The 27841-nt window shown below is 42.8% G+C and overlaps 2 protein-coding genes across 3 annotated transcripts in view; one reads left to right on the top strand and one right to left on the bottom strand.

Annotated features, from left to right (window-relative positions):
• Positions 1–18897, top strand: part of LOC119174746 (uncharacterized) — a 35836-nt gene extending 16939 nt beyond the window's left edge. For both annotated transcript variants that reach the window (XM_075895164.1, XM_075895163.1), the window contains exons 13-16: positions 9930–10259; positions 12058–12595; positions 16951–17037; positions 17691–18897. In XM_075895164.1, the coding sequence (XP_075751279.1) occupies positions 9930–10259; positions 12058–12595; positions 16951–17037; positions 17691–17747 (1012 nt within the window). In that variant the 3' untranslated portion in view covers positions 17748–18897. The remainder of the gene's footprint in view (positions 1–9929; positions 10260–12057; positions 12596–16950; positions 17038–17690) is intronic.
• A 7300-nt stretch (positions 18898–26197) lies between these two features.
• The window catches only part of LOC119174747 (uncharacterized), a 59376-nt gene continuing 57732 nt past the window's right edge, over positions 26198–27841 (bottom strand). Inside the window, exon 7 of the mRNA XM_037425788.2 lies at positions 26198–26786. Within this exon, the coding sequence (XP_037281685.2) occupies positions 26642–26786 (145 nt within the window). The 3' untranslated portion in view covers positions 26198–26641. The remainder of the gene's footprint in view (positions 26787–27841) is intronic.

The following is a 27841-nucleotide window of genomic DNA, read 5'->3' as shown; positions in this document are numbered from 1 at the left end:
CGAGTAGACAAGAGGGAGTTAAAAGACAACAGGTGAGTCAAAAGAATTCAGAAATGCCTTGAATGCAATACAGAACTATACAGCTGAACATCAGTATTGGTAGGCATTGTTCTTTATTTTCAAAGCTTAAAATTGAAAAGCACAATTATCTATTAGTGTTACTGTCTTGATTTGGCACTAGGTGTCATTGCAATTGCATAAGAAGTTTGGTCGGGGAGGCTGTGTGGCTGGTTGCGATTTTCGCAAACTATGGACGAAATGGATGTAAGCCATACACAAAGCCGGCTAGTTCAATTCTCCTGTCATAACACTTGCATTTTGATCCAATCCAAGTAGTCCCAAAATTGTTATACAGTCGAGCCCGCTTATAGTGAACCTGAGCGTGACACTGCATTCGTTCGCTGTATCCTGAAGTTCGTAGTAAATGAAACACACCTATAAGAAAAAGTTGCCAGCGAAAAAGCAATTTTTTTACACAGAAAAGCCCGCGATGCACGTGTTCTGAAGAGCAGAAGCGATAAGGGTGGCCTCGAGTTTATTGAAGGGGAGACGCGGGTCTTAGAATGGTGAAAAATGGCCAAAAAGTCGATTTTGAGAAAATGCGATATTTGAAATTTTTATACCTATAAGCACGTCTCCTCAAATTGTGAACGCTCAATTCGATCAGTAAATGGATTAAAATTGATTATGAAGTCGCCACGGGAGCCGCAAAACAACCCACGACAGGTCAAATTCGTTCAAACATCCCGCGCGCGCCGCTGGCGAGGCAGTCGGCCGATCGCCGCCATCTTGGGCTTGTTTTGAAGCTGATTCCTTTGTGTGCATTTTGCCACCCTTCAAAATGGCGTCGCTTAAACAGAACGGCTGCCCTCGCCCCTTTTCCGGAGCCCCCTTCCGGGCCGCTGATTGGCCGGAGCGCGCGCGCACCAGGCGAGCCCCCTGTTTCTCGCTTCCCATTGGCTGATGCGGCCAAAGTTGCCCGCGTTTTTTTTTTGTATATTGTTCGTCGGCCGCCGGTTCCCGTTCACGCACGTTGTTCGTCTGCTTCCCGCACGTACCTGCTTGTGCTACGCGACCGACACACCGACTTTCCGTCTTTTGCCGGCATGATTGGAGACGCTCGTCTAAAGAAGAAGACACGCCAAGCGTACGGCAAGAAACGGAGGCGCCCGTGGAACGCCTGTCAGAAGAAAGCAGCTGACAACCTGCAGCCGATTTCGCCCGATGCCGCCGAAGCGGCGCATTCCGACGACGGCGCGCAGCCGCGGCTGCTTGTGTCCGAAGCGGTGCACTCTCCTGTGCCTTGTAGCAGCACCTCATCGGATTGTGTCGTCGTCGGATCTTCATCTTGAACTTCCAGCAGCATCCTAGACCGCATCGACACGGCGTTTTATTCGGCAGACGAGTTTGCTGAGTGCGCGAGAAATGCAGCGAGCTTGAAGGCATCACTCGCATCGCAGTGCGCGACGGAACGTAAGTTCGAGTTACTAGATATTGATCTGGAGGATGGTGGCAAAGAAAACGAGACAGAATTTGTTATTGTTGATCTGGCGGCAATATGCTCTTTATTTGGACTTGTCGCGTGCCCAGAATGTGGTGAAAGAAGCGTCCCTATTTCAAAGGCCAAGAAAGAGTACGGGCTGTGTTCGAAGCTCATAGTCACGTGCGGCAGTTGTGACTTTTGCGAAGAGCGTTTTTCGTCCCCACGTATAGCCGACGCCGACCGATGCCAAGATAACCGAGGAGACTGAAGTCAAAACAAGGCCGTTTGAAGTTAATATGCGTGCAATGAAGGCCATCAACAGTATCGGCAAGGGGGCAACGGCTCTGTCGGACTTCTTCGCCGGGATGAATATTTTGCATCGAGGGCTTGACCACAAGAGTTACCAAAGCCACATGAATATAATGAAAGAAGCTTGCTGTGCGATTGCTGCCGAATGCGAAGCGGCGAGCGTTGCTCGCGTCAAGGAGCTCTATGCGGAGTTCGGCAACGCGCCCGGAAACGTTGACGTCATTTATGACGGCACCTGGCTTATGCGTGGACATAGCTCGCATATATGTGTTGGCTGCATTGTTGAGATGTATAGTGGCCTCGTGATAGACCATATCGTGCTATTGAACTTTTGCCTGGCTTGTACCACAGGACCCAAGGAAGGAGAAGCGGGACATTCTGCCTGGCTCATTCAGCATGCCCCTCTGTGCCAGAAGAATGTTGATTGTAACGCTGGCCAGATGGAAGTGGAGGCAGCACTACGCTTCTTTGAGCGGTCACTTGAAAAGCACCAGCTACCAGCTTCGTTATACAACAATGCTGTCGGACGGCAACAGCAGGACATTCCATGCACTCACAGAAAAAGAGGTGTACGGCTTCATAAAGGTGGCCAAAAAGGACTGCATAAATCATGTACACAAGCGTATAGGAGCTGTCTTACGCACCCTTGTAGAGAAAAAAAAAGCTCAAGGTGGCTCACTTGGTGGAAAGGGCAGACTAACACAACAAAAGATAAAGAAGGTCACCTCATACTATGGCTAAGCATTGAGAAGCCACAGGAACGATGTTCCAGGTATGCAGAAGGCTGTTCTAGCAACTTTGAACCACATGTCTTCAACTGACGAGGCACTAAAGCATGACCTTTGCCCTGAAGGCCCTGAATCCTGGTGCAAATTTCAGAGAGCTCTTGCGAAAAATGAGAAGCCGCCACCACACAAGAACAGCCTGCCTGATTTCGTAACTGAGGCATTGGAGCCTGTGTTTAGGCGGCTGAGCGACAATGCCCTCTTGGAAAGGTGCAGCGATGGGATCACCCAGAATCCAAGTGAGAGCCTGCATGCTATGATTTGGCAGTAGGCCCCCAAAACTCAGCATGCATCCTTGCGGAGCATTGAAAGGGCAGTTGCCGAAGCCATCAGCCACTTCAACCAAGGCACAACCAAGAGCAACGTGGAAATTGCCGAGAAGCTGGGCTACAGCGCTGGCAATAACTTGGTGCGTCGCAGCCTTGGACAAGAGCAGGCTGCAAAAATCGCGAAGAGAGCATCTCGACAGCAGTTCAATAAAGGAAAGACTTTCAAAGCGTCACAAGCCAGCAGGGGACTCTGCTTACAGCCCTGGTCTGCTGTAAACAGTCATGATGGCAAATAGTGAGAATTTTTGCAAAAATAAATATTCTTGGTTTTAGACCTAACATTGTGTAAATCTATTGTCTATCCAAGGACAACATTATTACATGATTTTTTTGTGTTCCTTTCACTTGCAAGGCACTAGAACGACCACAAAGTAAAAAAATAATAATTCTCATGCTGAGTCAATAACTATTTTATAGTTCTAGAACAAGCTGTGAGCAGTATTCTGGGTGGGTACAGGGAAATTTAGCATGGCCATTTATCCTATAATATAGAGGCACAGAATTATGTGATTAATATTGCTGTAGCTTTACTTTATCAAAAGTTGAAGTTGCTAGAAACTTCAAACGCGTTTTTCTCATTTCGATGTTTTTGCACTTTGCACTTGGCCTTACGGGGGTTTTTTCTGTGTTAAACTTGAGTGAATGCGACAAAGTTGGTATCATTTTATTCGTCTTGACATTATCTAGGGGTGATGCTATTTCTATTTTTCTAGCATCACTTCAAAAATTATCATTGAAGATTTTAGTGAGAGAAATTTATTGTAATATAATGACCATAAGTGTTCGTCCATTTTTTTGCTTATAAAATGCCTTCAAATGCATAAAAATAGCATCACGCCCTACAGCAAGTCCCCAGCATTGGCATTATGCATTCACTTTTTGGATTTAGCAAGAATAAATTGCCAAGAAGTCCCGTAAGAAGTCCGCAATTAATTAAGATTCAGACCTTCATATTTTATAAACCACTTGAAATATTAAGAAACAAGTTAGAGATTTGAAATCAGCATGAAAAACTAGCTTTGGTAGTGAAGTTTGGTTAATATTGAGCAAAAAATTAAAAAAAAATTTAGAACACACACCTTTTAAAGCAGCAGCGCGCTTTTTGCCGAGGCCCGTAGCGTATACAAGCTACCTGAGGCTAATAATGTAGCCAATTGCTTCAAGCACGCTTGTGGGCACTAGCTCCAAAGTTCGTCATCGTCATCCGATTCCTCTAAATTGCTCTTGCCGTGCACTTAATTCACAGTGCCCTCATCCGTGCACGGTTACACAGCCTTGGCATCATTATCAGTCACAACGAAATCATCGCAGCAGATGTCCTTCTGCTCTGCCATGTCGGAGTCGACGACGCGCTACCACAAATCGCCGCTGGAGTGGTTCTTTTGGGAAGCTTCAGGCTCGGCATTGGGCCCGACATCAACAAAGTTGGCCTCCCTAAAACAGTTTCGCACGCATGTAGCCGTTACCACCGCCCACAAAGCCTTCACCATCTCCACAGCTGAAGACCAGGACGCCTGAAGCGGAAAGTTAACTGCGTGGTCAACAGCTATGAGCGAGCACTCAACAACACGGCAGTGGATTACGCCCAAGCCAAGTGGTCACACTTTCGACGTTTTGTTGAGCGGCAGGAAAAAGCATAGAAGGCTTCCCGTCCGCCATTCTGACCGCACACACACACCAACAGCAAGCAAGACGCACACACATGACACTCTAGCCAAAATGCGTGGAACTGTTCTGGGCCCGTTTCTAGTGAGAAAGTGGAACTTCTGAATTCGAGCCAACGTGACTGGCGTAGCGGAACGGTGCGGACAGGTGAAGGAGTTGTGATAAACAGAGGAGAGCAGACTTGCGAGAGAAGGGCAAGAAGCTGCGACAGAGTGAAAACAGGAAAGGATACGGCGGGGAGGCAACCTTGAAAATCAAAACACGTGGAAAAAAGGCAGGCCGGATAGCATGCTTGAAAGGTCCACGAAAAGCGCACCTCACGCATAGAAAAACTTAAGAGAGTGGCCTGCGTGGGGAGAGGTTAAAGAATAGTGTTTTGGTGCCGGCGGGTTCGCGCAGCCTCGCTGACTTCGATAATTCGCGATTCATTCCAGCAAACGACCGTTTTTAGGCTTCCACACGCTTGCAGAGGGCACTCTGAGCTGAGCGCGAAGTGAGCGAGAACAGTTCCTAAACACAGAACGAATCATGAATTATTATAGTTGGCGGGGTAGCGTACGCGCATTCGCTAGAACTATATGACACCAATCCAAACAATACGTGGAAGATAGGGTACAGTAGGTGACCGACTATGTTGGCAAATAGTCTGGTCATACCAGCCTGGCGACGCCAATGACTAAACCAGCGATCAAAAACTGAGGGGAGACTAGTTGGCCCACCGGTTTTCGAAAAATCGGTGGTAGTGTGAAAACATGGGCCTGCTCAGAGTAGCTGGGGTAGAAAGGGCGGAAGGGTGCGTAACAAAAACAAAAAACACGGTCGGGAAGAGCGCCAACTAGAGGGGTGCAGTCGCAGGGTCGGAATTTAACTATAACAATTTATGGGCACCTTACAGATGGCTTATTGGTGGTTAAAAGTGTTTTTCTGGAAAGTTATCAGAGCCCCAGCTTCACCCCCTGTAACAGATCGGCAGCGCTCAGAGACGTTCGTTGTAATTGCGATTTTGTGCCATTGAAATAATGTATATTTTCTCGGTCACGGGGCTATCGGTCACGGGGCCGTTATATGTGGGCTCGACTGTAACTCCATTCTATCGAACGGAACAGTGCTTCCGTCTGATTTGGGCCTGTTCTTTGCCAAAATAATTGGCAACATTTATTTCCAGTTGCTATTCCCACGTCTGACTGTCTGTCAGGTGGGACTTGAGCCATCCCATGCGGGTCCCTCTCGTGATGTTTCATTCAGTTCTATTACAGAACACTTACAGAGTAGCTCCCCTGTTACGCAAGAATGACTCCGTAAAATCGGTACTAGAATGTCATGTCTCAATAACTGCCCCTATCGTACAAATTAGCCGTCGGCCTCAACAGCGGAATGCTGCTAGGGCTGCACTTTTGCAGCTCTCTTTCAACTGTTGATCGGTTTTTTATTTTAGTTTTTTCATCACCATCGCCAAACATAAGGCCCAGAAGTGTAGTTGCCAAATACACTTCGAAGTGTGCTCGTAGTGTACTTGGCCTCTTTGTGCATATAAGTTGGAAGGAACAGGATGGGTAGCACTGGCAGTGGGGAAAAAAGAGTGGGGAGGAGGAAGATGTCATTTAAAAAAGATAATAATAATTAGTGGGGTTCATCGTCTCGAAACCTTTTAGCGAAAAGAAATATTAGCATATCTATGCAGTTGACTTTTATAGGCTTGTACAAATAGTAAATTTCAGGTTCGAAGCGAATTCAAAGCGAATAGTAATTTTTGCCGAATAATTTCAAATCGAATTCTAATAGAACATATGATTTACAACAAAATCGCTATATTTATCATGACCTAACTAACCTGCACAATATTTTTAAAAATTGAAATAAGGCTTCTACGCAAGTGCTTTCTTTTTTTTTCCCCCTTTCAAAGGGAATCGAAACAACGTTGATAAGTAGCTGGATTTGGCTTTCAGTAGGACGCAAGTGATAACCTGTAGAATACTTAACATTATTCATTACAGTTAGAGTGTATAAGTCAGCAAAACAAGCTTCTAAGCTTAGAAAAATGATCAATAGGTTTCAGGATCATATGTTCATTCAAAGGGTTTCTCAACAGCTTTTCGTGTAGCCATGTAATGGATTCACCAAAGCTTGTTGCCTCATGAATTACCCACCGCCAAAATTTTTAGAATCTGTCCAGCATGAGTGGAGTTTTGCGATTTTCCACGTGGTGCGATTGCATTCTCTTTTCTTGTGCCGATGAAAGCACTTGAAGCAAAGCCGGGAGAGATGGCATGGGGAAAAAAAATACGTGACATGCGCGTCGTGACTTCGAGCATTCTTTTTTCTTTTTATTTTAATACGCGGTTTTTCGGTGTGATTGCGCATGTGCGCTTGGACAAGTCGCGTCCACCCGCGGTGCCCCAGTAACGACCGAGCGCCCCATTCTCAAATCAGCCAATGGCTGGTACAATGGCTGGGACGAGCGATTTTTGACATTGTGGTGTCATTTCCCGAGAGAAGAGAGCAGTTTTTATCTGATTTTGAGAATTTATTATGAATCCTAGGTCGGGGGCATGCTGCACTATAATATTTAGCTCATGTGTTCTCGGTAGCCTTGACTACCGATCGGCAGCGTTTGCTGACCATGCTCAAAAAGTGTTGCAGGGCCCCTTTATATTTGAAGTGAGGCTTTGCAGCAGAGCAACATTTTCTTGCATAGGTACTTCACGGCGTAGCACTTCTATACTGCAGAAAAACCGCTCTCACAGGCAGCTACGTGAGGATTAATATAGATCTATTCGACTAAGGTTGCACGGCGGGCTTGTTGTGTTCGCGCCGTGTATGTGTTCTGTGTTTTCTTCTCTGTCCTGTCCTGGATGCGCTATACCTCGAACAACATGAATAACCAACAAGCCTAGCGCCGTGTATGTGTTCTGTGTTTTCTTCTCTATCCCGTCCTGGATGCGCTATACCTCGAACAACATAGATCTATTCATTCCAATCGAATACTTCGAAATATTCGATAATTTAAGTTTGAATCGAAGTGAATTCGAATACTCTACTATTCGCTCGAATATTCTAAACATTAGGATATTCGCACAAGCCCAGACGAAGTTACTAATTCACTGTTTCACTCAAGAATTGCCCTGTTGCGGCACTCAGTCTGCTATTGCGCTCAAGGATGACTGGTTTGATTCTCGTGGCAGCTAGAATTTATATTTGAAGTCTTGCCCAATTATACTTCTTGTGTGTTAGTGCTCTTGGTGCCAAATATAGCGCTGAAGAGAGGAACGTATTTTGAAACATGTAAGCTTTAGGCATGTGTGAATAGAAAAATTTAGGTTCAGAGCAATGAGTGATGTGGTTCAAATAATTTCAAACCAAATTTAATTAGTATATATTACATATTATAAAAAAAGTGAGCATATTTGTCATGACTCAACTAACCTGCACTATATATATATATATATATATATTTTAATTGAAACAAGGCATGAGCAAATGTCATTCTTTTTGGTTCAAGGGAAGTAGAAGCAACTTGAATAGTAGCAGAATTTTACTTTCAGTAGAGTGAGAGTGATAATATGTAAAATAAGCAATATCTTAAAGTTTATTATCATTAGAGCATATAAGCCAATATAACATTATAAGCTTATAAACTTAATAAAAAAAGTAAAACTCGATGTGCAGGTAATGGGCGGTGTGGATTTTTCCTTTAAAGGTGTATTCATCGTATAGTGTTTTTTTGTTGCAGTGAAAACACATTTACAGGGACTTTGTATGCATACTTGTATGAACTTATTCGTTCACTTTGAATACCTTGAAATTTCTAATAATATAAATTCAAATAGAAGCGAATTTGAATATATTATTGTTTGAACATTTACACAAGCCTAGTGGGCATACTTAAAGTTTTGTTGGTTCACTCGTTTTTAGGTGTGTGGTACCATGAAGTTTTCTAAATATCCACTAGAGGGTACTCTGGCGCTAGTGTCTATGGAAGCTGCAACGCATAGCGCTTCAACGAGCATGGGAATTGTGGGTGTGACATGAATTTGCCTAGTCTTTGTGCTTTACGTTCGTTTTGGCCTCGCGTGGTTTGAAGCTGCTTTGTGACGGAACAGTCGGCAAATGTTTGGTAGTTACACTTCACCACCTTAATCTTCTAGGGTTACCACTTCAAATATTGTCATGAAGTGAAAAACAGTTTGTTCTTTCCTTCAAAACAAAACCAAAACAGAGCAATAAACGAAGCCAAAAGTGCATTTCGCCGCCCCCAAGCACGAAGAGTAGGCAAATCTGCGTCATGCCGATAATTCACATGGTTGCTGAATGATCGCAGTGCCAGTGCCCCCTGTAGTCAATTTTAGGAAACTATGTGTGGTACTGCTGGATAAAGCAATGCCCCAGCTATCATAATGTCCCCTTGGGGTCTCTCTTTCTGGCTACTCAAGAAACATGGTAATATAGCTCTTATGATTATGTCAACCATTGTGAGCACTACTAATTTGCAAACTCACCCCAAATATCTCGCTAACTGCTTCAGATCATCTGTTATGGCTATATTAGGGTACATGTATTGTTGTGGTAAAATGAAATATATTGGTCACACAGCACCTATAGCAATATGCTAAATTTCTGTACATGGAGGTAAAGTGATATCGTTGTTTCTAAATCAGCTGTCTAACTCTTCTTTGGAAGTTGTATATTGAAACATGCACCCTCCTTCAATAAGAATTTTCTTATGACAGTGAACACTTGTATACGTCATACTTTATATTGGTCATATTTGTTTCCTGTTCATGCCTAATCCTTGCTGAGATGTGGCGCTGTTGGTTTCATTCACAAACTGGGGTTGAAGTGAAAGCTAAGCTATTCTGGCAGTGGTCTCTAGCATATACTGGAAGTTACATTAAAATATTTAAAGTTATACTTAAAGCTGTGTGTGCCTTGTCATCCCCACTTAATAAGGAAATGATTGCATTGCTCGCCTGTTATGATTGTCACTGAAAGCAATCCTAAAAATTTTTTAGACCAGTTAGTGACACCCATGCTCAACTTATGCCTAACATCTTCACAAATTATGCTGTTTGAATAACCTTATTTATGTTTGATTACTGATCAGTTTACAGTGTTGTGACACTGGAGTTTGTGTACACACTGTGCAATTTCATGTAATAACAAACTTATGTAATGAAACCAATCCTTTTTAATTTTGTACCAAACTTGCATGTTGTACCAAACACTGCAGGAATAGAGGGTCATACTTAATGGGCACAATAAATGATGAGGGATGACTTCACCAGCTCATTTCTCACCAGCTAACTGCTAATTCAAGCATTGTCATTCCAAGCTTTCTTTCTTCTACACTTTCCTGTCTAGGAGCTGTCTTAGGGAGTTTCCGCCTTACACGACCGGCGTTCGGAGACTCCAGCACACCCTGCCAATGAAAGGAGTTCATAGAAAGCCTGCCGGCTGTATGCCATCGGAGAACGTTCGTGAGCCAGCTACCATGCAGAGAGCTCCCGTGACTGTGAATAAAAGCAGGGTATCGAGTGTGCTTCCCGCTGCTATTGCCCGAAGCAGTGCCCAGAAGCTGCAGGAGCTGCAAAGGCAGCACTTAGAGCAGCGGTCCGGAGTGCGACGCCTGCGCGCGGTGTCCCAATTTTCATCGCAGGTCGTCGGTAGGGGTGGCATCACTGAGAGGAACAGGTAAGTGAATAAGTGAACAGTGTAGTGCTCCTAAAAGGTGTACACGGGACGTTAAGCTTCAGCTCTTGTACTTTGTGTTTGGAATGACAGAAATTCCTCTGTGTTTTTGGAATGACAGAATACCTCAGCCCCTAAACTTACTCCATACCCGTAAAAATGTTCTCCGGCGGGATGTCCGTGCTCTCATTCCACCGTGTGTCTGCTCTCTCCCCCCTCACCTTACTAGGGTGGAGGAAGTTGTGCTTAGGAGGCTTCGGGCAGGAGTGGCCCTTAAACCGGCCGTTATATCGTCATGGAACTGGTCACATTTACGAGTTGCTGATACGTGTCCGTATCGTCCCACTCCTGCGTTGCAAGCAGATACATACCACCTTTTATGGACATGTAAGGTGTTGCAGCCAGAACGCTCCCATCACCTCCTTCAAGCCGGCCTTCGCTACAGCGACACAGCCAGTTACAACTGCTGTATACATGAAAACAGATTCCAATAGACACTACTTCACTTCATACACAACACCGGCCTAACAGCACACATTTAACAAAAATATTATGCCTTAAAGGCAAGTCTTTGTCGCAATAAAAAAAAAGAAATATATATATCTACAGTTATGAGTTGTTTGATACCGCAGCCACGGTGGGTCTTCCATCTCTTTTCCTCCATCTTTTTTTTTTTGTTGTTGTTGTGAAATTATACTCAAATAATGTATTACAAGCTTGCCCAAAATGCTGCCCCTTATATAACTTGTATAGCAGAGAATAAAGCTTATGGTATGAGGGAATCAACTAGCCTCTGTTTCCTGTTACTGTCTTCTTATGATGGCATGAGAAATCATCACCTCGATTTCAAAGCGTCTGTGCAGGACTTTTATTGCTGCTTTGCTGTTGTCCAGCATTCAAAGCACCTGGTTTGCGTGAAAGCCAGTTTGTGTGTCCTAAATGTGAAACAGTGTTTAAGTGTGGCCTCATGCTGTCTACTTACTTTCCATCTGGTAGCTTGCTGATCAATCTATATTCATTTGTTTAAAGCTGTATGACAGTTCGAAATTCTTCTTGCAGAGACTGCCCATCATAACTGCTGTTACATGTAATACAACAAACAAATGCAATTGCACTAAAAGCAGTTCAGCGATTGAAAAACAGCATGCAGTAGTATTGACTACTACTGTGCACGAATGTAGAGGAAGTTCATTTAAACCTAAATTTGTAAGATGATCTGGCTATAAAGTTCTGACAGAAAATACGCAAAAAAAAAACATAATTGTATAAGTATGCCTATCTTTGTAGTGCCAATCGCAGATAAACATTTATTGTTAAAGTAAATTATTAAAAATGCCAAAATGGAGAAATAGAAAAAATTTCACTGGGCATTAGGCTGGCCTATAACCTTAATTTCTCCACTCAAATGTATTGTAGTACATAGGTACACGGCTGAATTTCAATTGCTTTTTATTCTCTGATAAGGTTTATTTCATGGAACCTTCTTTGTTTGAATGAAGTTTGGAAAGAAAAATGAAAAGAGCACTGAACTGTTTTATTTTCTTTAGTTCAAACAAAGATATATCTATACAAAGTACTACACGCATGAACATGCAACAGACAATAATCTGCTCTTTTATCTTTTGATATGATAATTAAAATAACTTTTTTTTTTGGAGGGGGGGGGTCATACTGGTACAGGCAAGCCAGTGGTTGCGTTTGGAGATGTATTTACTCAGTCGCTGGTAGCAGTGCTACATACTATTTCATTCTTTGCTGCAGTTAACGATGTGTTTGTGTCTTTGTTGGCTTTATTCACCAGAGACAGAGATCCAGTCAGAGTTGCTGGTCAGGCGCCTCTGCATTTTGAAGAAGAAGCCTTACAGAACAGCACGCAGAGCGAAGAGGAAGACAGCACAATTCACGACAGCACGATTCACGACAGCATCTCACGTCCGGCCCAAAGTCCTCCAGTCCCAGCACTCCGTGATAAGATTCTGCTGCCATCACCACAGCGCTCTGAGAAAACCAATGTCTCAAACTCGTCGAACGTTTCCTCGGAAGTTCCGGCGGTCACTCCCAGTAAAGCTTCAGCCACCCAGGGAAAAGTTCCGGAAACACCTCCGGCCTCGCGCAAGCGCTGGCGGAGACAGGAGGTGTACGTGCCGCAGCAGCCGTTTGGGGCAACACGGTCACCGAAACTGAGCTCTACGCCGAACCGCAGCAGACTGAGAAACACTCCCACCCGGGACTTCCAACTCCAAGGAATTGTGGAGCGACAGAGATCTGTAAGTGTCAGCGGTGCGAGACGCAACCAGTCGCCGTCACCAGACCGACGAGCTCAGCGCTCTTCTTCTCAGGTAAGGCTCTTCGTGAGATCTGTGCATAGCGTATGGCTAAATCCAAAGAGGTTTTAAAAGAATTAAGTCTTATGAGTGAGGCCGTACCCAAATCAAGGTGTTGGCTGCAGAATGTAGGGGCAGAATGAAATGTGGGCACTCGGCAAAAGAAAGGAAAGGTTTTTTTCCCGTGGCCATCGAGTTTTATGTGGCAAATATTTCCGCGAAGGTACTGCTCAATGCTTGTCAATGTGTTACTGGTTTCTACTGTAAACCTCAAAGTCATGGCAAATTTTATTGGAGATTAAGTTATCAATACTTATGTCACTATGTTAATTTTCTCAGGAACAGCGAATCTATAAAGAGCATGCTTTTCAGATAAAGTGCTGCTAAGGTGCTGACAGCTTCTACTCCAATTTTTTTTTTTTTAAAACCTTCTTGGCTAATTCTCAATATATAACAAGAAGTCACATTGGACACAAAAACAACTTCACTATTTCTAATATTTGTGATAATTGTGACATTTTTTATAGTGAAAAACCAGTGAGGCAAGCTATTGTTTGTTTAATTATAACCAATAAAATATTCATGACTGTTGTGTTTAGGTTTGAATTAAATGTACGGGCAAGTTACGGCAATCTGGACATGTGCTTCATTTCCTGCGATGACCATCTCTCTGCAGCAGAGGCTGAGTGGCTAACAAAAATGATCAGGCAGATTTAGATATAAGTATTAATTAGATATTAATTAAGAAGGCAGGAGAGGCTCTGGCCCTGGCCGTATAGTCAAATTATGGCAACTGATTGCCTCTGCGACTAAATAGTCCTGCTTATAATTTCGACCACAGACTCTGTTTTCACAGCCTCCCACTCTCCCACTCATAATGTCAGTCTACAGTGTGTGCCCATATGTGCAAGCTCATATTCATCTAGTATTCATCCTCTTTGAGTAGGAAATGGACGTTCTTTCTAAGTTTGTGCCGAATCGTGGAAGTGTTGACGTATTGCCTGATAAACCTTAACCTTGGTTCACAAGTACCCCTGCACTGAAGGCTTGCATGTCGTTTCCTTCTGGTTGGACACAAAACTTTCTCTACACTGTTTTACCTGCACTGCAACTGTTTTGAGAGTGCCCTGGATTTTCATTATCTTGTTGAGATTGCCGCCTAATGCGGGGTTGAGTGTTTCGGGCGGTAATTCAAGTAGCTTGATACTGCAACGTGCAAAACTGGCTTCACGCAGTACAAGGTCGTGTGTGGCGGTGCATTCTTTACAGGGAAAAAAAGTTGAGAGGTGTAGTTGACATTGTGTAAATGACAAAATATTCGGGTTGATTTTGGATTGTAAAAATGTTGCGAAGCTTCAATTGTCAGTTTAATGTAATAAGCGACGTCTAAAAATAGTTTCCACAACGTCCCCAGGCGTTTGAGCTGTTTGTAGTGCAGGTAAAGCCTTGTTTTCAACATTGGTTGCCATCACCTCGAGAGAGATGTCGCTGGGGGGGGGGCGCGAGTCGGACACTAGTTTAATTTTATTGGGCTTATTATTTAGTCATAGTTTACAAAGCACGCCAAAGAACATCAGGCTTGGATAACGAGATGGTCACCAGGCTTATAGTCCTCATTTTTTAGCCATGTTGACACTTTATTTGTTTTTCGTGTTTTTTTTGCTGTCGTTTATGGTAGGAGACAAGTGATTCACCAAATTTGAATGTTTAATGTTTTTTTATTCGACGGTTATTTTCTATAGTGACCGTGCAGGGTGCAGAAAAATTAAATTTGCATAAAAATTTAGAACTGCTTTTTCTTTTTTCGAATCGCTGATGCTACTTGTGAAAGTAAAAGCATTGGGACATCACTGCTAGTTACCATGAGCTTCGGCAAGTATTCTTTGCTATGTTGACACTTGAAATTTTAGGGAACATTTTCAAAAGGTGGAATTAGGTGGAAAGTCTTATATGTTGAATTATTTAGTCCAGTATGAAGCAACTTTGCATTTATTTCTTGGAGAAAAACACTCTGCCTTCCAGCTTAATTTCTTTGTGCTTGAGTGGCATCGCATGCTCTTATTGATCTTTGGTTATTACACCTAATATAAATGATCAAAAAGGTAATGCTGTTCTGAGCCTGTGAAGTGTACTCGACATTGTGAACAGTTACTTCACCAATTGGTAATTTAGCTGTGTAACGATGCACAGAGAAAGAGTTTTTCCAATACATTCCGAAACTTTGTCAAGATTGTGCGAGCTAAAATACCTTTAAGGCCGGATGTTTCTATGTCACAATGTTGAATGATTTGCTTCAACAGTGCATTGTGTACATAGCAAATCTAGACTTGCAAAGCAAGACTCTCTTACATTTAAACGGCATTATAGACTCTGTGTTATATGCAGGATGAGTGCAGAAGGGTGGGGCAAACAAAGAGCCGGTGATGCACGGGGAAGATATAGCATTTCTATTTTTTTTCTGAAAGAGGCAAGTCCATGTTTAATGAAACTGAGAAAAACACAGCTGTTTGGCACTGACCACATGGTCAGGCCCGCTCTTGTAACTTTTTTCCAGTGTACTTCTTTCACTGAAATACTGCGGACCTATATTGTAGCTATTACCCACTATTTTTGCTATTTAGGATTAAATATTTCATTTGGCTCTTTAGATTGAAATACTTCTGGGCTTGTATTGGTTATGCAACAGTAGTTCATGTGGTGGTAAATAAATGATATGGTAGTATTTTTCGACGAAATAAATACTGCATTGTGCTTTTGTTGGTGCCGTCTTTCGTTTCGTTGGTATAATGGTGATGACTAGAGAGAGAAATAGAGAGGAAAGGCAAGTAGGGAGGTAGGGAAGAATGGGTGGGCCTTCCTGGAAACAGGCGCATCGCCCTGGTCTGTCGGCAGCATTTTTTTGTTCTTGGCATTTTCTGAAGGCCTCCGAAAAAATGCTTCAGCTCTTTATCTTCATAGCTGTCCTAAGGGCTGCTACTTTTTCTTCCAGGCATAGGTCGATGCTCAATAACTTTGGTCCCGTTGTTTTCCATTTCAAGTATACCATCTCAGAGCAAAGGAAAGATATGGTACTGTATCACAAAACTCGGAAAGAAACACTGACAGACTGGCAGGAGTAGGAAAATTGGAATCTGACTCTTTCAATTCTACCTTTCCTCTGCAATATTACATTCTTTGTTAAGTGTCAAGTCAACCAAGAGTTGTGGAGTCAAAGCCCAATTACGAAGCAACTAGGTCACAAATGAAAGAGAATGGAGGCGGCATTGTTCGTTGTTGTTTTGGTCAGGTTTGTTATTGCAGTGTTGGTTTTATGGATTTGGCTTAATTTTATTCAAACTCTTGCAGGATTTGGCTCATTTTCGATTGGAAAATGCTTTTTTTCAAGTGTGTGTTATAATCGGAAATTGGCCTTTTACTACAAATATTTTAAATGAGAATGGTAGTTAAAGGGACACTAAAGGCAACTATTAAGTCGACGTTTATTGTTGAAATAACGGTCCAGAAACCTCGTAGTGTTACTTTTGTGCCAAGGAAGGGCCTGTTTTGAAATAAAATTGTTTTAGTGGTCCGCATTGGGTTAGTGCACTTCAAATTACTCGCCTAAGAAGCAAACTGACTCGTGTCACTGTTGCCGTGCACAATGCTGCCCGCCTTTACCGCTTTATTAGCAGCAGACCGAAAGCAGTGAAAGCCACAGCAGCAACAGCCATTGATCAATTTCCCGCCATTGGCTCCGAGATCGCAGACGTTTTTGGTTCAACTGCGCTCCACTGGATGGCACCACCTGTCTCGTGTAACTACGCAAAAATTGAACTTTTGAACCACTCACTCCATTCCCCATAGTAACATCTGGTGGTTCTTTTTTTCCATGAATCAAACAGAAACAAACAAGCAGCATTTTATTGCATCTCTTGATGCAAAGAAGGTTCTTTATTCAGTGCAGCTAGATTGATTACTAGTGATTAATTGTAGGCGGTTCGTCTGATGTCATCAAAATAATTTTCAGAATGTCCTACTTTGGTGCATGTGTTCTTGTGCATTTACCTTAATTTCTTGGTAAGTAGGGCACTGTTGTTAATAATATTGTCGTTTTAGATGTTGTCATACGTTGAGATTTCACTGACGTAAAATTTTATTTGACTTAAGTATCCCTCTAAGGGTGCCTCATGTTTCTATGAAACTTAGTCAGTTTCGGTTTCTGGATTTGGCTGTTTTATGAAAGAACATCATATCAGATACGGAACATTAGATATGGACAAGGCTCAGTGCCACGTGTAATCTACTGTTTTTTTTTATGTTGTTTCTGTGCTATACTTGTAGAAGATGCATAATAACTTAAATCCATATCTTTGCAATTCTTAACATTGCAGGATCCATTAGTTCATCCTGAATTGGTGACCAGCTGCCCAACACGGCGACAGGACAAGATCCTGCAGCAGCTATTTACACTCAGACAGGTAAGCCTTGTAATGATTTCCCATTGGCTGCACTAAACGTAGACACCTTGCAATCTATTATTGTTTTCTTATCCAATTCTTGTGTTCAGGGACCTGAACCAGGATCAAGGAGAATATAAAGTATCTTGTACTCGGTGCATTACTAAAGGTTTCTTGCTAGAACAACAAACAAAATGTTTTGTCTCTCTTTACTGCTGTTTTTACTCTAATTCCTTATGTTTAGGGTTCGCACATCAAGTCGTCTTATGGTGACTATCAACATTAGTTTGATCATAATGCAATTAGCATTCAGGTAATGTAGTGGCAGGTTGTATTACTAAAAACATCGTCATTTACAATATATATAGGACATATGGACTAGGTGGTGCCACCACAAGTTTCAGAGTCTAAATGTTAAGTGCTACGAAGAAGGGTATTGAATGTGGCTTTTCAAAGACGTCTAGGTTTCTTCCCCTCTCTCTTACAGTGTTGCTGGATATTTGACTGTGTCAAATATACTGATACCCAGTGTTGCTGGATATCAGTAAATTTGACTTTGGACAAACTGAAATTACATTTTGCATTCAAGGGAATTAATATTACTAAATTAATTTGTCTTGTTTACTGTGAGTATGAGATACAAGCTACTACTTCACCTTTGCTGTCATTCTCAGGGACTGCTTATCAAGCAACGGGAGATGGAAAGCCACTTGGTAAAAGTGAATCAATGATCGGTCCCGGGATGCTCATCGGCCTTCATCTTCGTAGCAGTGTTGTTGTAGGTTTGCATTCGTTGTAGCAGCATGCTTTTCGTTCTGACTTGCTTTTTCATGGGTGCAAGCATGCATTGCAGCCTAGTACAAACTTTTGATGTTCTGCTGTGAAAGCGTGTAGACGATAGCGCTTTTAACAGAAATGGGTACCACTGCCTTAACCTTACCTGATATGGTTCTACTGCTTTTATCGTAGGACTGTCCTATTAACCCTGAGCAAAGTGTAGCCACTGCATTGTCGATGTCAAAGAATGTCCTTTTACTGCCATCATGTGAAGAACTAGCTTTCATTATGTCGCATTGTTTTTCTCTACATGACCCTTCGTGTAGTGCTTGTTACATTGCATGTCTATTGCTACTTCACTCTCGTTTTAGATAAGGTGGCCTCCTTGTGTTCAGTGTTTTTGGGGCTCTCATTGTTTATCACCTCCTAGTTATTGTACAAGTTGGGTATTTATCGACCTTTAATCACGTGTAAAGTTTTTTTGTTACGTGAAACATTTATGTCCTTGTACATATGCATCTTTGCAAGCAGGCATACCTTCGACATCGCAGTTTTACATTGATTGCTAGCGTGAATCCTTAGCCTAAAGCCTCATGGTCTGTCTAACATGAAGTGACATAATATATAATAGTGTTCTTTCATCAAAAAAATGCCTTGTTCTGATCCCTAAAACATTGTACCTATGTCACACTTTTTATAATTTGAAGTGATACATCCAATGCCTTCACGTCTTAAGTTTTCTTTTTATGCCAAAGACAACCATATAATCTTTATAATTAGCTTAGTTTCTCACTTAATTGTGGGATTTGTATATTTGTGTTAATCACGTTAACCAGGGCACATAGCACCTGTGTGTTAATAGTAGTTAATAATAGAAAATTAGTAGCTATTTCATGTCAAGCAGAGGACCTGTGCCTGTTAATTTCGCATCTGATAAATTGACCCAGGTTAAGTGTGCCATCTATCTTTTTTGTGTGCACGCTTTATATGCCTACCTCTCCTTATAAAAATTTGTGTGAATGTGTTTTGTAGTAGGATTGCGGCATATGATACGATAGCTTGGGAATGCCAACATTCTGTAAATAAAAGGCATGGACTAATTTATATTGTGTCGTTATTGTCTGTCAGCCTGTGAATATTGTCGCGACTCATGGGGTCGGGACGTCGGTGAAGAGAGAAGATTGTAGGTACAAGATGAAAGTGTTTATTTGGCTGAGCTTGTGGCCTGTAAACTGAACATCAGATTACAGCGATACCCACTGGCACTGATAAGGGCAATCAGAGCTCTCGGCCGTCGATAAAATGACAAGCTGTGAAGCGTGTCAGCATTTATACACATGTCGTAGAATACTATAACATTATCGCTAGTGGCAACGGAGGCTCCAGGATAATCTGTAATGTTCGCAAAGTGGGGTTAATCTTAAATAAACAATCTACTACAGTCCCGAAGCTTCTCAAACATTGCAGGCGCGGTTTGTGCTGAGAATTACTGACAGTGTAACGGGGCAGTAACAAAACCAGAGGTGCAACAGCTTGCCCAATGTTGCCAATTCTATACAATTCCCGATTTCTGCACCAATACTGTGAAATTTGCTGAAATTGTCCCACGCTGTGCCAAAATTCCCAGCCAGACCCAGAAATGTTTTCAAATGCGCTAATTTCAGTGAGAAATGCAGGCAACGTCGGCTGCCATCAGTCAAAGCAGGCAGACCAGAACTAAAGTGCCTAGAATATACTTAAAAAGGAAAACATTTCTTGCCAGCGCGGTTGGAATTTCAGTTTGCGCTTACTAGCTGAGGGAAAGCTGTAGTTAGCGCCTCGTTCTCTTGTCGTCATTAGCATACGTCGTCTTGTCTCGTTGACTTCAACTCCTGGTGTCTTGGCCCGTTAAACACGTCAAGACCATTGTCATTGTCAGGAATCGCGGCTTCCGTGCATCCATCGTGCTCCAATCGGGTTTTCAGGAGTTCTTTCGGCACATGAGTCGTATTCAGGCACTGCAGAACTACGGCTAGGAACCATTTTGTCGGCTTCTGTAGCTCTTTCGCCAGTTGTCGTTGTGCACTGAAAGTGGCATCGCCTTTGGAAAAGTAATCACCAAGTGTTACTTTATGAAGTTTATGGGGTTTATACGGTCATTGAGTCTCATAGCAGGGCATTGATTGACACAGAACACGAACTGCCCAGCAATACATGTAGACAGCATATTTCAAGTGGGTGACTTCTCATTGTGGGAAGCGATGCGCTAATCGAAGTTAGGGCAGTCACACTGAATGCAAGAAATGAGAACTTCAGCGACGATACATGTCAGCTGGTGAAATTCTGCTTTAAACACAAGTGCTTGTTTTTCCCCTGGCGGAAAGATTCCGGTATAAATTTCCCTTGCTTCCCTTCAGGCGCCGGTAAGGTCACGCTCGACCAGTATCTCACTCTGCGCGTGAAACGTCTCGCGTTTGTGATGGCTCCCCTAAGGAAGGCTGGTAGTTTCTACTTCGTTGTGATCCCATACCAAAAACATGAATTAACACGAAGGAATTGATGTCAGCAGTAAAATTTCAGCGACTCTCATCAGAATGCCCGAAACAGACAACCGACAGGCATGGATGGTGCAAAGTACGCAGTGCCAGTAAACTCTTCTTGCATGCGCTGGCAATTCTCGTCGGAGTTCATGCATTAAGAGAAATCGATTATGGTGCACTATGCTCTGAACAAGACTGGATGGAGTTCATTCTTTCATCACTAGTGAACCGATCACTCGAGACTTTGTGTGGTATGAGGCTGCTCCTGTTTGCACTGGCGTAAGTGCTCTAAACATACACGTACTATATAATTAGAACATTGTATACATGGCATATATCTATGTTGCGTGGTGAAATATTCTGTACAGTTCTGAATCAGTTGACGTAAGAGGAAACGACGTCTGCCCGCTGGCAAACAATGGAAAACGCCATGCCACAACACTATCGTTTCTGAGAGCAGAGGGACAAAAGCTACGAGAAAAAAAAAAGGAAACATGTTTTTGCGCATATTTGTTTTGTAGCGCATATTCGCAGCGAACAAGCTATTTCTATATGAGGAGGCATATTCTGGTTCCAGGTGCATTTTCTATTGAGCCCAAGTAAACATATCTAAATGTTCAAATGAATGCACTTACCTAACAATAGTTCGGATACTTTAGAGCTCTACAATTAAATCATGTAGTAATTTAGCTGCTGGTGTTTGTCATACATGGGCGTAAAAACTTTTGCAGCACTTGTTCAGATTCTCTTCATTTACTTTTGAGCTAAAATGTTGTTTTTTTTTTCTTAGACGGCCGAAATTTCCTCTATAGCTTTATCCCGTTATACTTGTGATACAAGTCGGGGTACCTCCATGTACTCTTTTTTTTTTTTGGCCCACAATAGAATAAATCTGTAGCTGTACCTTTCTGGAAGATGGCAAGCTTCTAAACTGCTTATCTGTCAGCATGTCGGTGCATGGATAAGTGACACCTTTGCCGTGCATGTTCTATACCCAGAACTGCAGCGCCAGGCATGAGCAGTGGCGTAGCAACGCTTTCGCAAGGAGGGGGGGGGGGGGGGGCAAACCTACCTCACTCGTCTGCCGGGATATATATATATATATATATATATAGAAAAAAGTCTTGTGAGTCGGGCTTTGAGGTTATCTGCAGGAGGTTTCGCAAAGTCGGTACAGGTGTCGGTTGTTCAGGGTGTGCTTAAAAGATGCCACTTGGACAGTCGCTCTCGGGAAGCTGCCATCCTACAGGCCGGAAGTAAGAACAGAATGGCGGTAGTGCCTTATCTGCACAAAACTTCTCATCTGAAGAAAATAGCTAGTCGAGCGGACATCAAAGTATATATAGTGTTCTCAGCACCACAAAAGCTTTGCAGGGTAAGTCGCTTGATGGTCCCGCACCGCAGGCCAGCTGTTGGGTGCTCCAAGAACCATCGCGAACAGTTTCTTGATTGTTTACGAGGGGTGGTTTACGGGCTTCCGCTGATATGCGGTAATATATGTTTAGGCCAGACGGGTAGACGCCTTAACGATCGTCTTCGCGAACACAAGCCTAATGTTAAAAACAAGTATAATTATGGCCATTAGTCAGTACATTGCATGAAATGCGGCTGCACTCCTATGCACGAATCCTGCAGTGTACTGGCGAGCCATAAAGATAAAGACGTCCGAGAGATAATTGAAATCAATGCTATCTTACACATGTGTCGCAAAGGTGACACATGTGTAAGTGCACCGTCAGTTGACCTTTTAGATCAAAAAAGGGCTTTTCTGCTTGGCTAGTGGATAGACTGGTGGCGCCACTGTGCACGGATATATACGTTGGCGTTTCCTGAAAATAAAAAATGTTGAATTTAGCGCACTGTGTTGTCCTCTCTCTGATGTCCCTGTCTCTTAACGCTCAATACGTCGTCAAGTTCCGTTTACAAACACGCCCCAAAAATGGCATTGCTACGTTCCTGAAGCGTCAATTTAAAATGTAGCGATGGCTATCCAAATTTATAAACATTACATATGCACTACGATCGAGCCGTTGCGTCGGGTTAATATCAACTGTAAAGCTTAAGGCACTGAATGTGATCGACAGTTTATATCAACCAAGGAGCGGCGCCAATAGACATAGATAATTTTAATTCAAGAGTGTTAAGAAAAATAGGCGCATTTCCACGAAGTGAATGACCTTGAGTGGGCAAGGCTATGTGTCCTAATGCCATGACACGGTGTAATAATTGTATCTTAAACCATTGTTCATAATGTCCACGTTGAAGTCTGAAGTCACCGAGAAGGGCGGGCAGATCGACGGACCGACAGATGGATTGACGGATGGACAGACGGATGACGCCAGTCATCGTGTATTGTGCTGTCGTATAATAAAGCCGGTTGTTTACACATACGCTTTTGTTTTGCATGTTGCCAGTTCCTGTTTGGGTGTTGTGGGGCGTGATGGACACCACCTATAGGCTGTCCCTACAGAGCTTCGTATCGCTGGCTTCGACAGCGTTGACCCATCGAACGCATAGTATAAGTATCATAATCCCAGGAGGAATCAAACCTCGGCATTCTGCGTGGCAGGGACATATATAGGGACATATATAGGGATATATATATATATATATATATATATATATATATATATATATATATATATATATATATATATATATATATATATATATATATATATATATATATATATATATATATATATATATATATATATATATATATATATATATATATATATATATATATATATATATATATACGTGCTCCTATTATACAGCTGTCACGTCGGGCTAACAGCAATTGTAGGGAAGTGCCATTCATTTAAGCGCATTCATCAAGTAGTTCTTAGCAAGAGGTCCTTGCTTCTGAGATATAATTGCGCCGCTCTGAAGCCACGCCCGCTGTCATGGTACGATCCTCAAATCAACCTGGTCTTGTGATTTCTGCTGCTACGTTATACCTGCGAACGTTTTAATCTCATCGGCCCACCTAACTTTGTCTTTCATTCGTGCATTTGCCTTCTCTGGGAATCTAGTCAGTTACCCTCAATGACCAGCGGTTATCCTGTCTAGGCGCTACATGCCCGGCCCATATGTCCATTTCCTCTTCTTGATTCCGACAATGATATCCTTAACCCCCGTTCGTTCCCTAATCTACCCTGCTCTCTTATTGTCTCTTAAAATTACACCTACTATTTTTCTTTCCATTGCTCGCGTCGTCATCCTCAGTTTAAGCTGAGCCCTCCATGTAAGCTTCCAGGTTTCTGCTCCGTAGGTAAGTACCGGCAAGATGCATCTGTTATATGCCTTCCTCTTGAGGGTTAGTAACAGATCACCAGTCATGATTTGAGAATGCTTGCCGAATGTGGTCCACCCCATCCTTATTCATCTGGTCTTTTCTCTCATGTTTTTCTCCGCGGTTACTACCTGTTCTAAGTATACATATTCCTTTACAATTTCCAGCGTCTCAACCCCTATCGCAAAGCGCTCTTTTTTTGCCTACACTGTTGCACATTACGGTATAGTTTTGTGCATCTTAATTTTCGGACCTACTTTTCTGCTTTCCGTGTCCAGTTCTGTAATCATGAGCTGTAATTCATCCACTGAGTTACTCATCAAGGCAATGCCATCAGCAAATCACAGGTTACTATAACATACTCTCAACTTTTACCCATAACTCTTCCCAATGTAGGGTCCTGAAAACCTCCTGTAAACACGCGGTAAATAGCATTGGAGAGAGATTGCCTCCCTTTCTTTATTGAGATTCTGTCGCTTTATTTATGTGGAACGCGACCGAGTCCCAATGAAGAAGGGCGTAAGGCAGCCAGACACGAATTACATTTTACGATGCATACCATTACTTAATGCGTTTAGAGAAAATGATTGTAAACAGTGGTGCAGAGAGATGCAACAACACATGAAATTTTAGTTGTCACAGAAGTCTTTTAATCATGCAGGATTTAGGTGAACGGGCGTATTTAAACAAATGTTGAGACCACATTAGTTTTATATGGTTGCAGGTGTCTCCATATTTTGTGATTGGACATGCTGCACGTGTATTTGCGAATTCTTCTTTGCTGCAGTTATCAGAACAGAATTCACACTGTTTGAAGCGTGTGCGTTTAGGGAGCATTGTTCTTAGGGCTAACCTTCAATCTGAGTACTCGTCCCTTACGTACTCAGATTGCTTGGAGAACTAACAGATCATGATTTTGGTAAAAGACTGATTGGCTGTAATGAACCATGGTTGAGATAATATCAAATACAATAGCCTCGGTATCTTTAGCTTACAATGAGCGCAAAAGAATCATAGCAATACGTCAATGGGAATAATATGAGTTGATTGCTTAATTATCACTTAAAAGGCCACTCACCAGGCTTCCAACATACAAAAAAGAGTGCAATATTCTTTCCTGATATTTCTCGTCCTTCTCGGCGCACTACTGTGACGCAGAAGTAGTTACCGTGACGTCTACAGCGTACATGCTCTCGATTCGCTGATATACGTGAAATATCACACGTGATTTGTCTCCTGCACTGCTTTTCCATGCAGCCGCCCATCCGTTCTTCTTTGTTTCGCATCAATATTGTGTACAATCAACTGATCAAGCTTCATTTTTTTGTTTACAACTGCGCAAGCGGCGATAACAGCGTGCCGCCGAGAAGCGCGAAATCCTAGTAGGCTCGAGCGCCTATTTCTGACATTGTTCACGTGCATTAAATAACTAAAGGGTGAGGAGGATGCATAGTGTGTTTGAAGGAGAGAATAAAGTCACCCCTTCGTCTTTAAACGCGAGGTGGCGAGTAGCCCTTCAAAGCCTTGTTTCATAAGTACTTGTTCACTTTACACAATATCTTAGCTGCAGCTTTCAAAAAAGCAAAAAGTAAAGCTTGCATACTTAAAACTTGACTTGATGTTTGGTGGTCTCCTAATATTTACTGGTTCTGCAGCATGTACACTTAGTCAAAATCTAACGCATTTATGTTTCCGGAAGTCCTGTTGTGTGGCCATATTAAAGAAAAATTACTGTTATTTAAACACATTCCTGAGTGTAATGTTACGTTTAATCATGTGTTTACCAACTAATAAATTAATAATTGTACCTTGTAAGTTCACATTGTTGCACTGTGCCATAGCCATAGATGTGCGGCCTTGTCGCTGATGTAAAGACAAATTGAATATCGGGGATACTCATTTTTGCAGTTTTGACAGCTGTACCACTGCCCGTTACCTTCAGAAGAGGGGTTGTTCATGCAGATGTTCTGGTATTGCATCTTTTTTCGTGTAAGTGTGCACCCGTAGCAATTTTTTGCGGACACCCGCATTTCATTTTTTTTATTTTACAGTTATATTCAGTGATGCTGTAATACTTAGGAAGCATGATTTCCAAATGGTCACAACGTCCGTTGACAAAGACACTCTTTAATGTGATATATGGCCTATGATTTCTTTCTGATATGCTGCATATGCGAGTTCACCGTATAAAACGATAACTATGGCGAGCATTCGTATAGCATTAGCTCTTTCGGTCTGACCGGAAAGCTCGCTTCATAAATTGTGCACAATGGCATGTCACAAGAATAACGTGAAATATTTAAAATTTAAATAATTTTTCCGGCAACTCGGTATAACGCATGATGAAGCTGTCATTTAGAACAAACTTTACAAACACTTCTGTAACAGTTATATCTGTGCGTGGCTCTCGTCTCCAGAAATGAGTGGCAGTGGCGCACAGTTCATTCCGTTTCTTGGGATGACGTCATCATTGTTGAAACTGAGTCTTTCTACTCTCGTCGCGCGACACGTTCCTTCGTTTGTCCACGTAACCAGATGACGCACAAATTGTTCCGTTGTTGGTCACAGCCAGCTGGATAAGTGAACGAACTACACTCAAGTGGCACGTACGTTGTGTCTCCGTCACTTTCTGTCAGCACTATTCAGGTAAACCCAGGGGTGCTATTCTGGATGTTGCCAAATTTCTACATGTCAGTTTGTTTCCTTTGGTTAGGTATGTTTGGCCCAGAGAGCTGTTGTGGGCCTTTCGATTGGCCTAAAATGCCGTCATTACGAAATTTAGCAGTGTACAGAATAGCACCACAAAGTGGCTACCCCGAGAAGGTTGTAGCCTCATTTGGGGCTACCACTACGAGGTTCTGGAATTTCACTGCAGATGGCGTCACATTCGCCTGCACCCTCAAGGTTTGCAGTCGCCTTCGGCTTCATACTCTGGCGGCAGGTTTTAAACTGCTGCCGTCCTAGCGTGACGTGATGTCCGCGATTCCCGGATTTTTTGTTGGTCCGCACCAAGTTCTAGTCCGCGTTAGAGTCAGAACTTGGTGCACCAGTATGCGGGATCGTGGTAGTCTGCGCCCTGCGGTTGCTGCATCTGCTGCGTCCGCGGCAACGGCTGGAATCGGCGTGCTGGCCTTTGCTGCGACAGGCGCAACGTGCCGAAACTCTGTTGGCTGCAGCTGCGAAAATGAAAAAAAATATGTGTAAATACATTAAGCCACTCTCACGCCATGAAAACTGCCGTGCAGAAAGCTGTGATTATAATATGGCGACGGCATTTGGTAAAAAAAATCATTATCATCGTAATTTTTTTTCCGCCTCCTCTTGGTAACGCCACCAGCGTGACGCCTACTACTACTAGTACTGCTACTACTACGACCACGCGGGGGCAGACGGTATACTTACGCAGAAATGCTGTAAGAACCGATGATGAAAGGATATTTGATCAGCTGTTAAATTGGCAGTGAAAATAATAATAATCATTGGGGTTCTGGACTAGAATATGATCCTCATATGATCCTTAACCGTTTCTGCAAAATCGGCCCAATATTGATCCACACAATGTTCGCTCATGTGGCACAACTGCTACTTAAAAGTGAGACTTTAAATTCTAGGTCGTGCTTTTGATGCAAAGCTGAAGAGACACAATACGCGCGAACATAAGTGCAGCACATGTGTTGCATTTTCCATGCATTCCTTTAGTAGGAAGCGTTCTCACATGACGCATCAGAATGTGTTGAATGATTCTCAAATCTTCGTTGAAGTGACCCTTCACTTCGTTTCGCCCCGCCGTGGTGGCTTAGTGGCTAAGATACCCGGCTGCTGACCCGCAGGTCGCGGGATAGGATCCCGGCTGTGGCGGCTGCATTTCCGATGGAGGCGAAAATGCTGTAGGCCCGTGTTCTCAGATTTGTGTGCACGTTAAAAAAAACCGCAGCTGGTCGCAATTTTCAGAGCCCTTCACTACGCTGTCTCTCATAATCATATGGTGCGTTTGGGACGTTAAACACCTCACACCAATCAATTACTGCATGTATTTATTTATTTATTCTATCATTGCGCAATGCTCAATTCTAATTGTTTTCTATCTCGATGCCAGTCCCTGGAGACCTTCATTCACGGGCTTAGCGGCACATTTTTAGCGCACTACTTTAGTTACTGCTCGCATTAACGACGGGCATGAAATGATATCCAGGCAACAACGTAATCTGGCAACACGAAATGCGGCAAAGTG

This window comes from Rhipicephalus microplus, chromosome 5 (genome assembly GCF_043290135.1).
Source record: "Rhipicephalus microplus isolate Deutch F79 chromosome 5, USDA_Rmic, whole genome shotgun sequence".
In the NCBI taxonomy this organism is placed as follows: domain Eukaryota; kingdom Metazoa; phylum Arthropoda; class Arachnida; order Ixodida; family Ixodidae; genus Rhipicephalus; species Rhipicephalus microplus.
The sequence above is the reverse complement of the archived record's forward strand: the minus strand, read 5'-3'. Positions and strand labels throughout refer to the sequence as shown.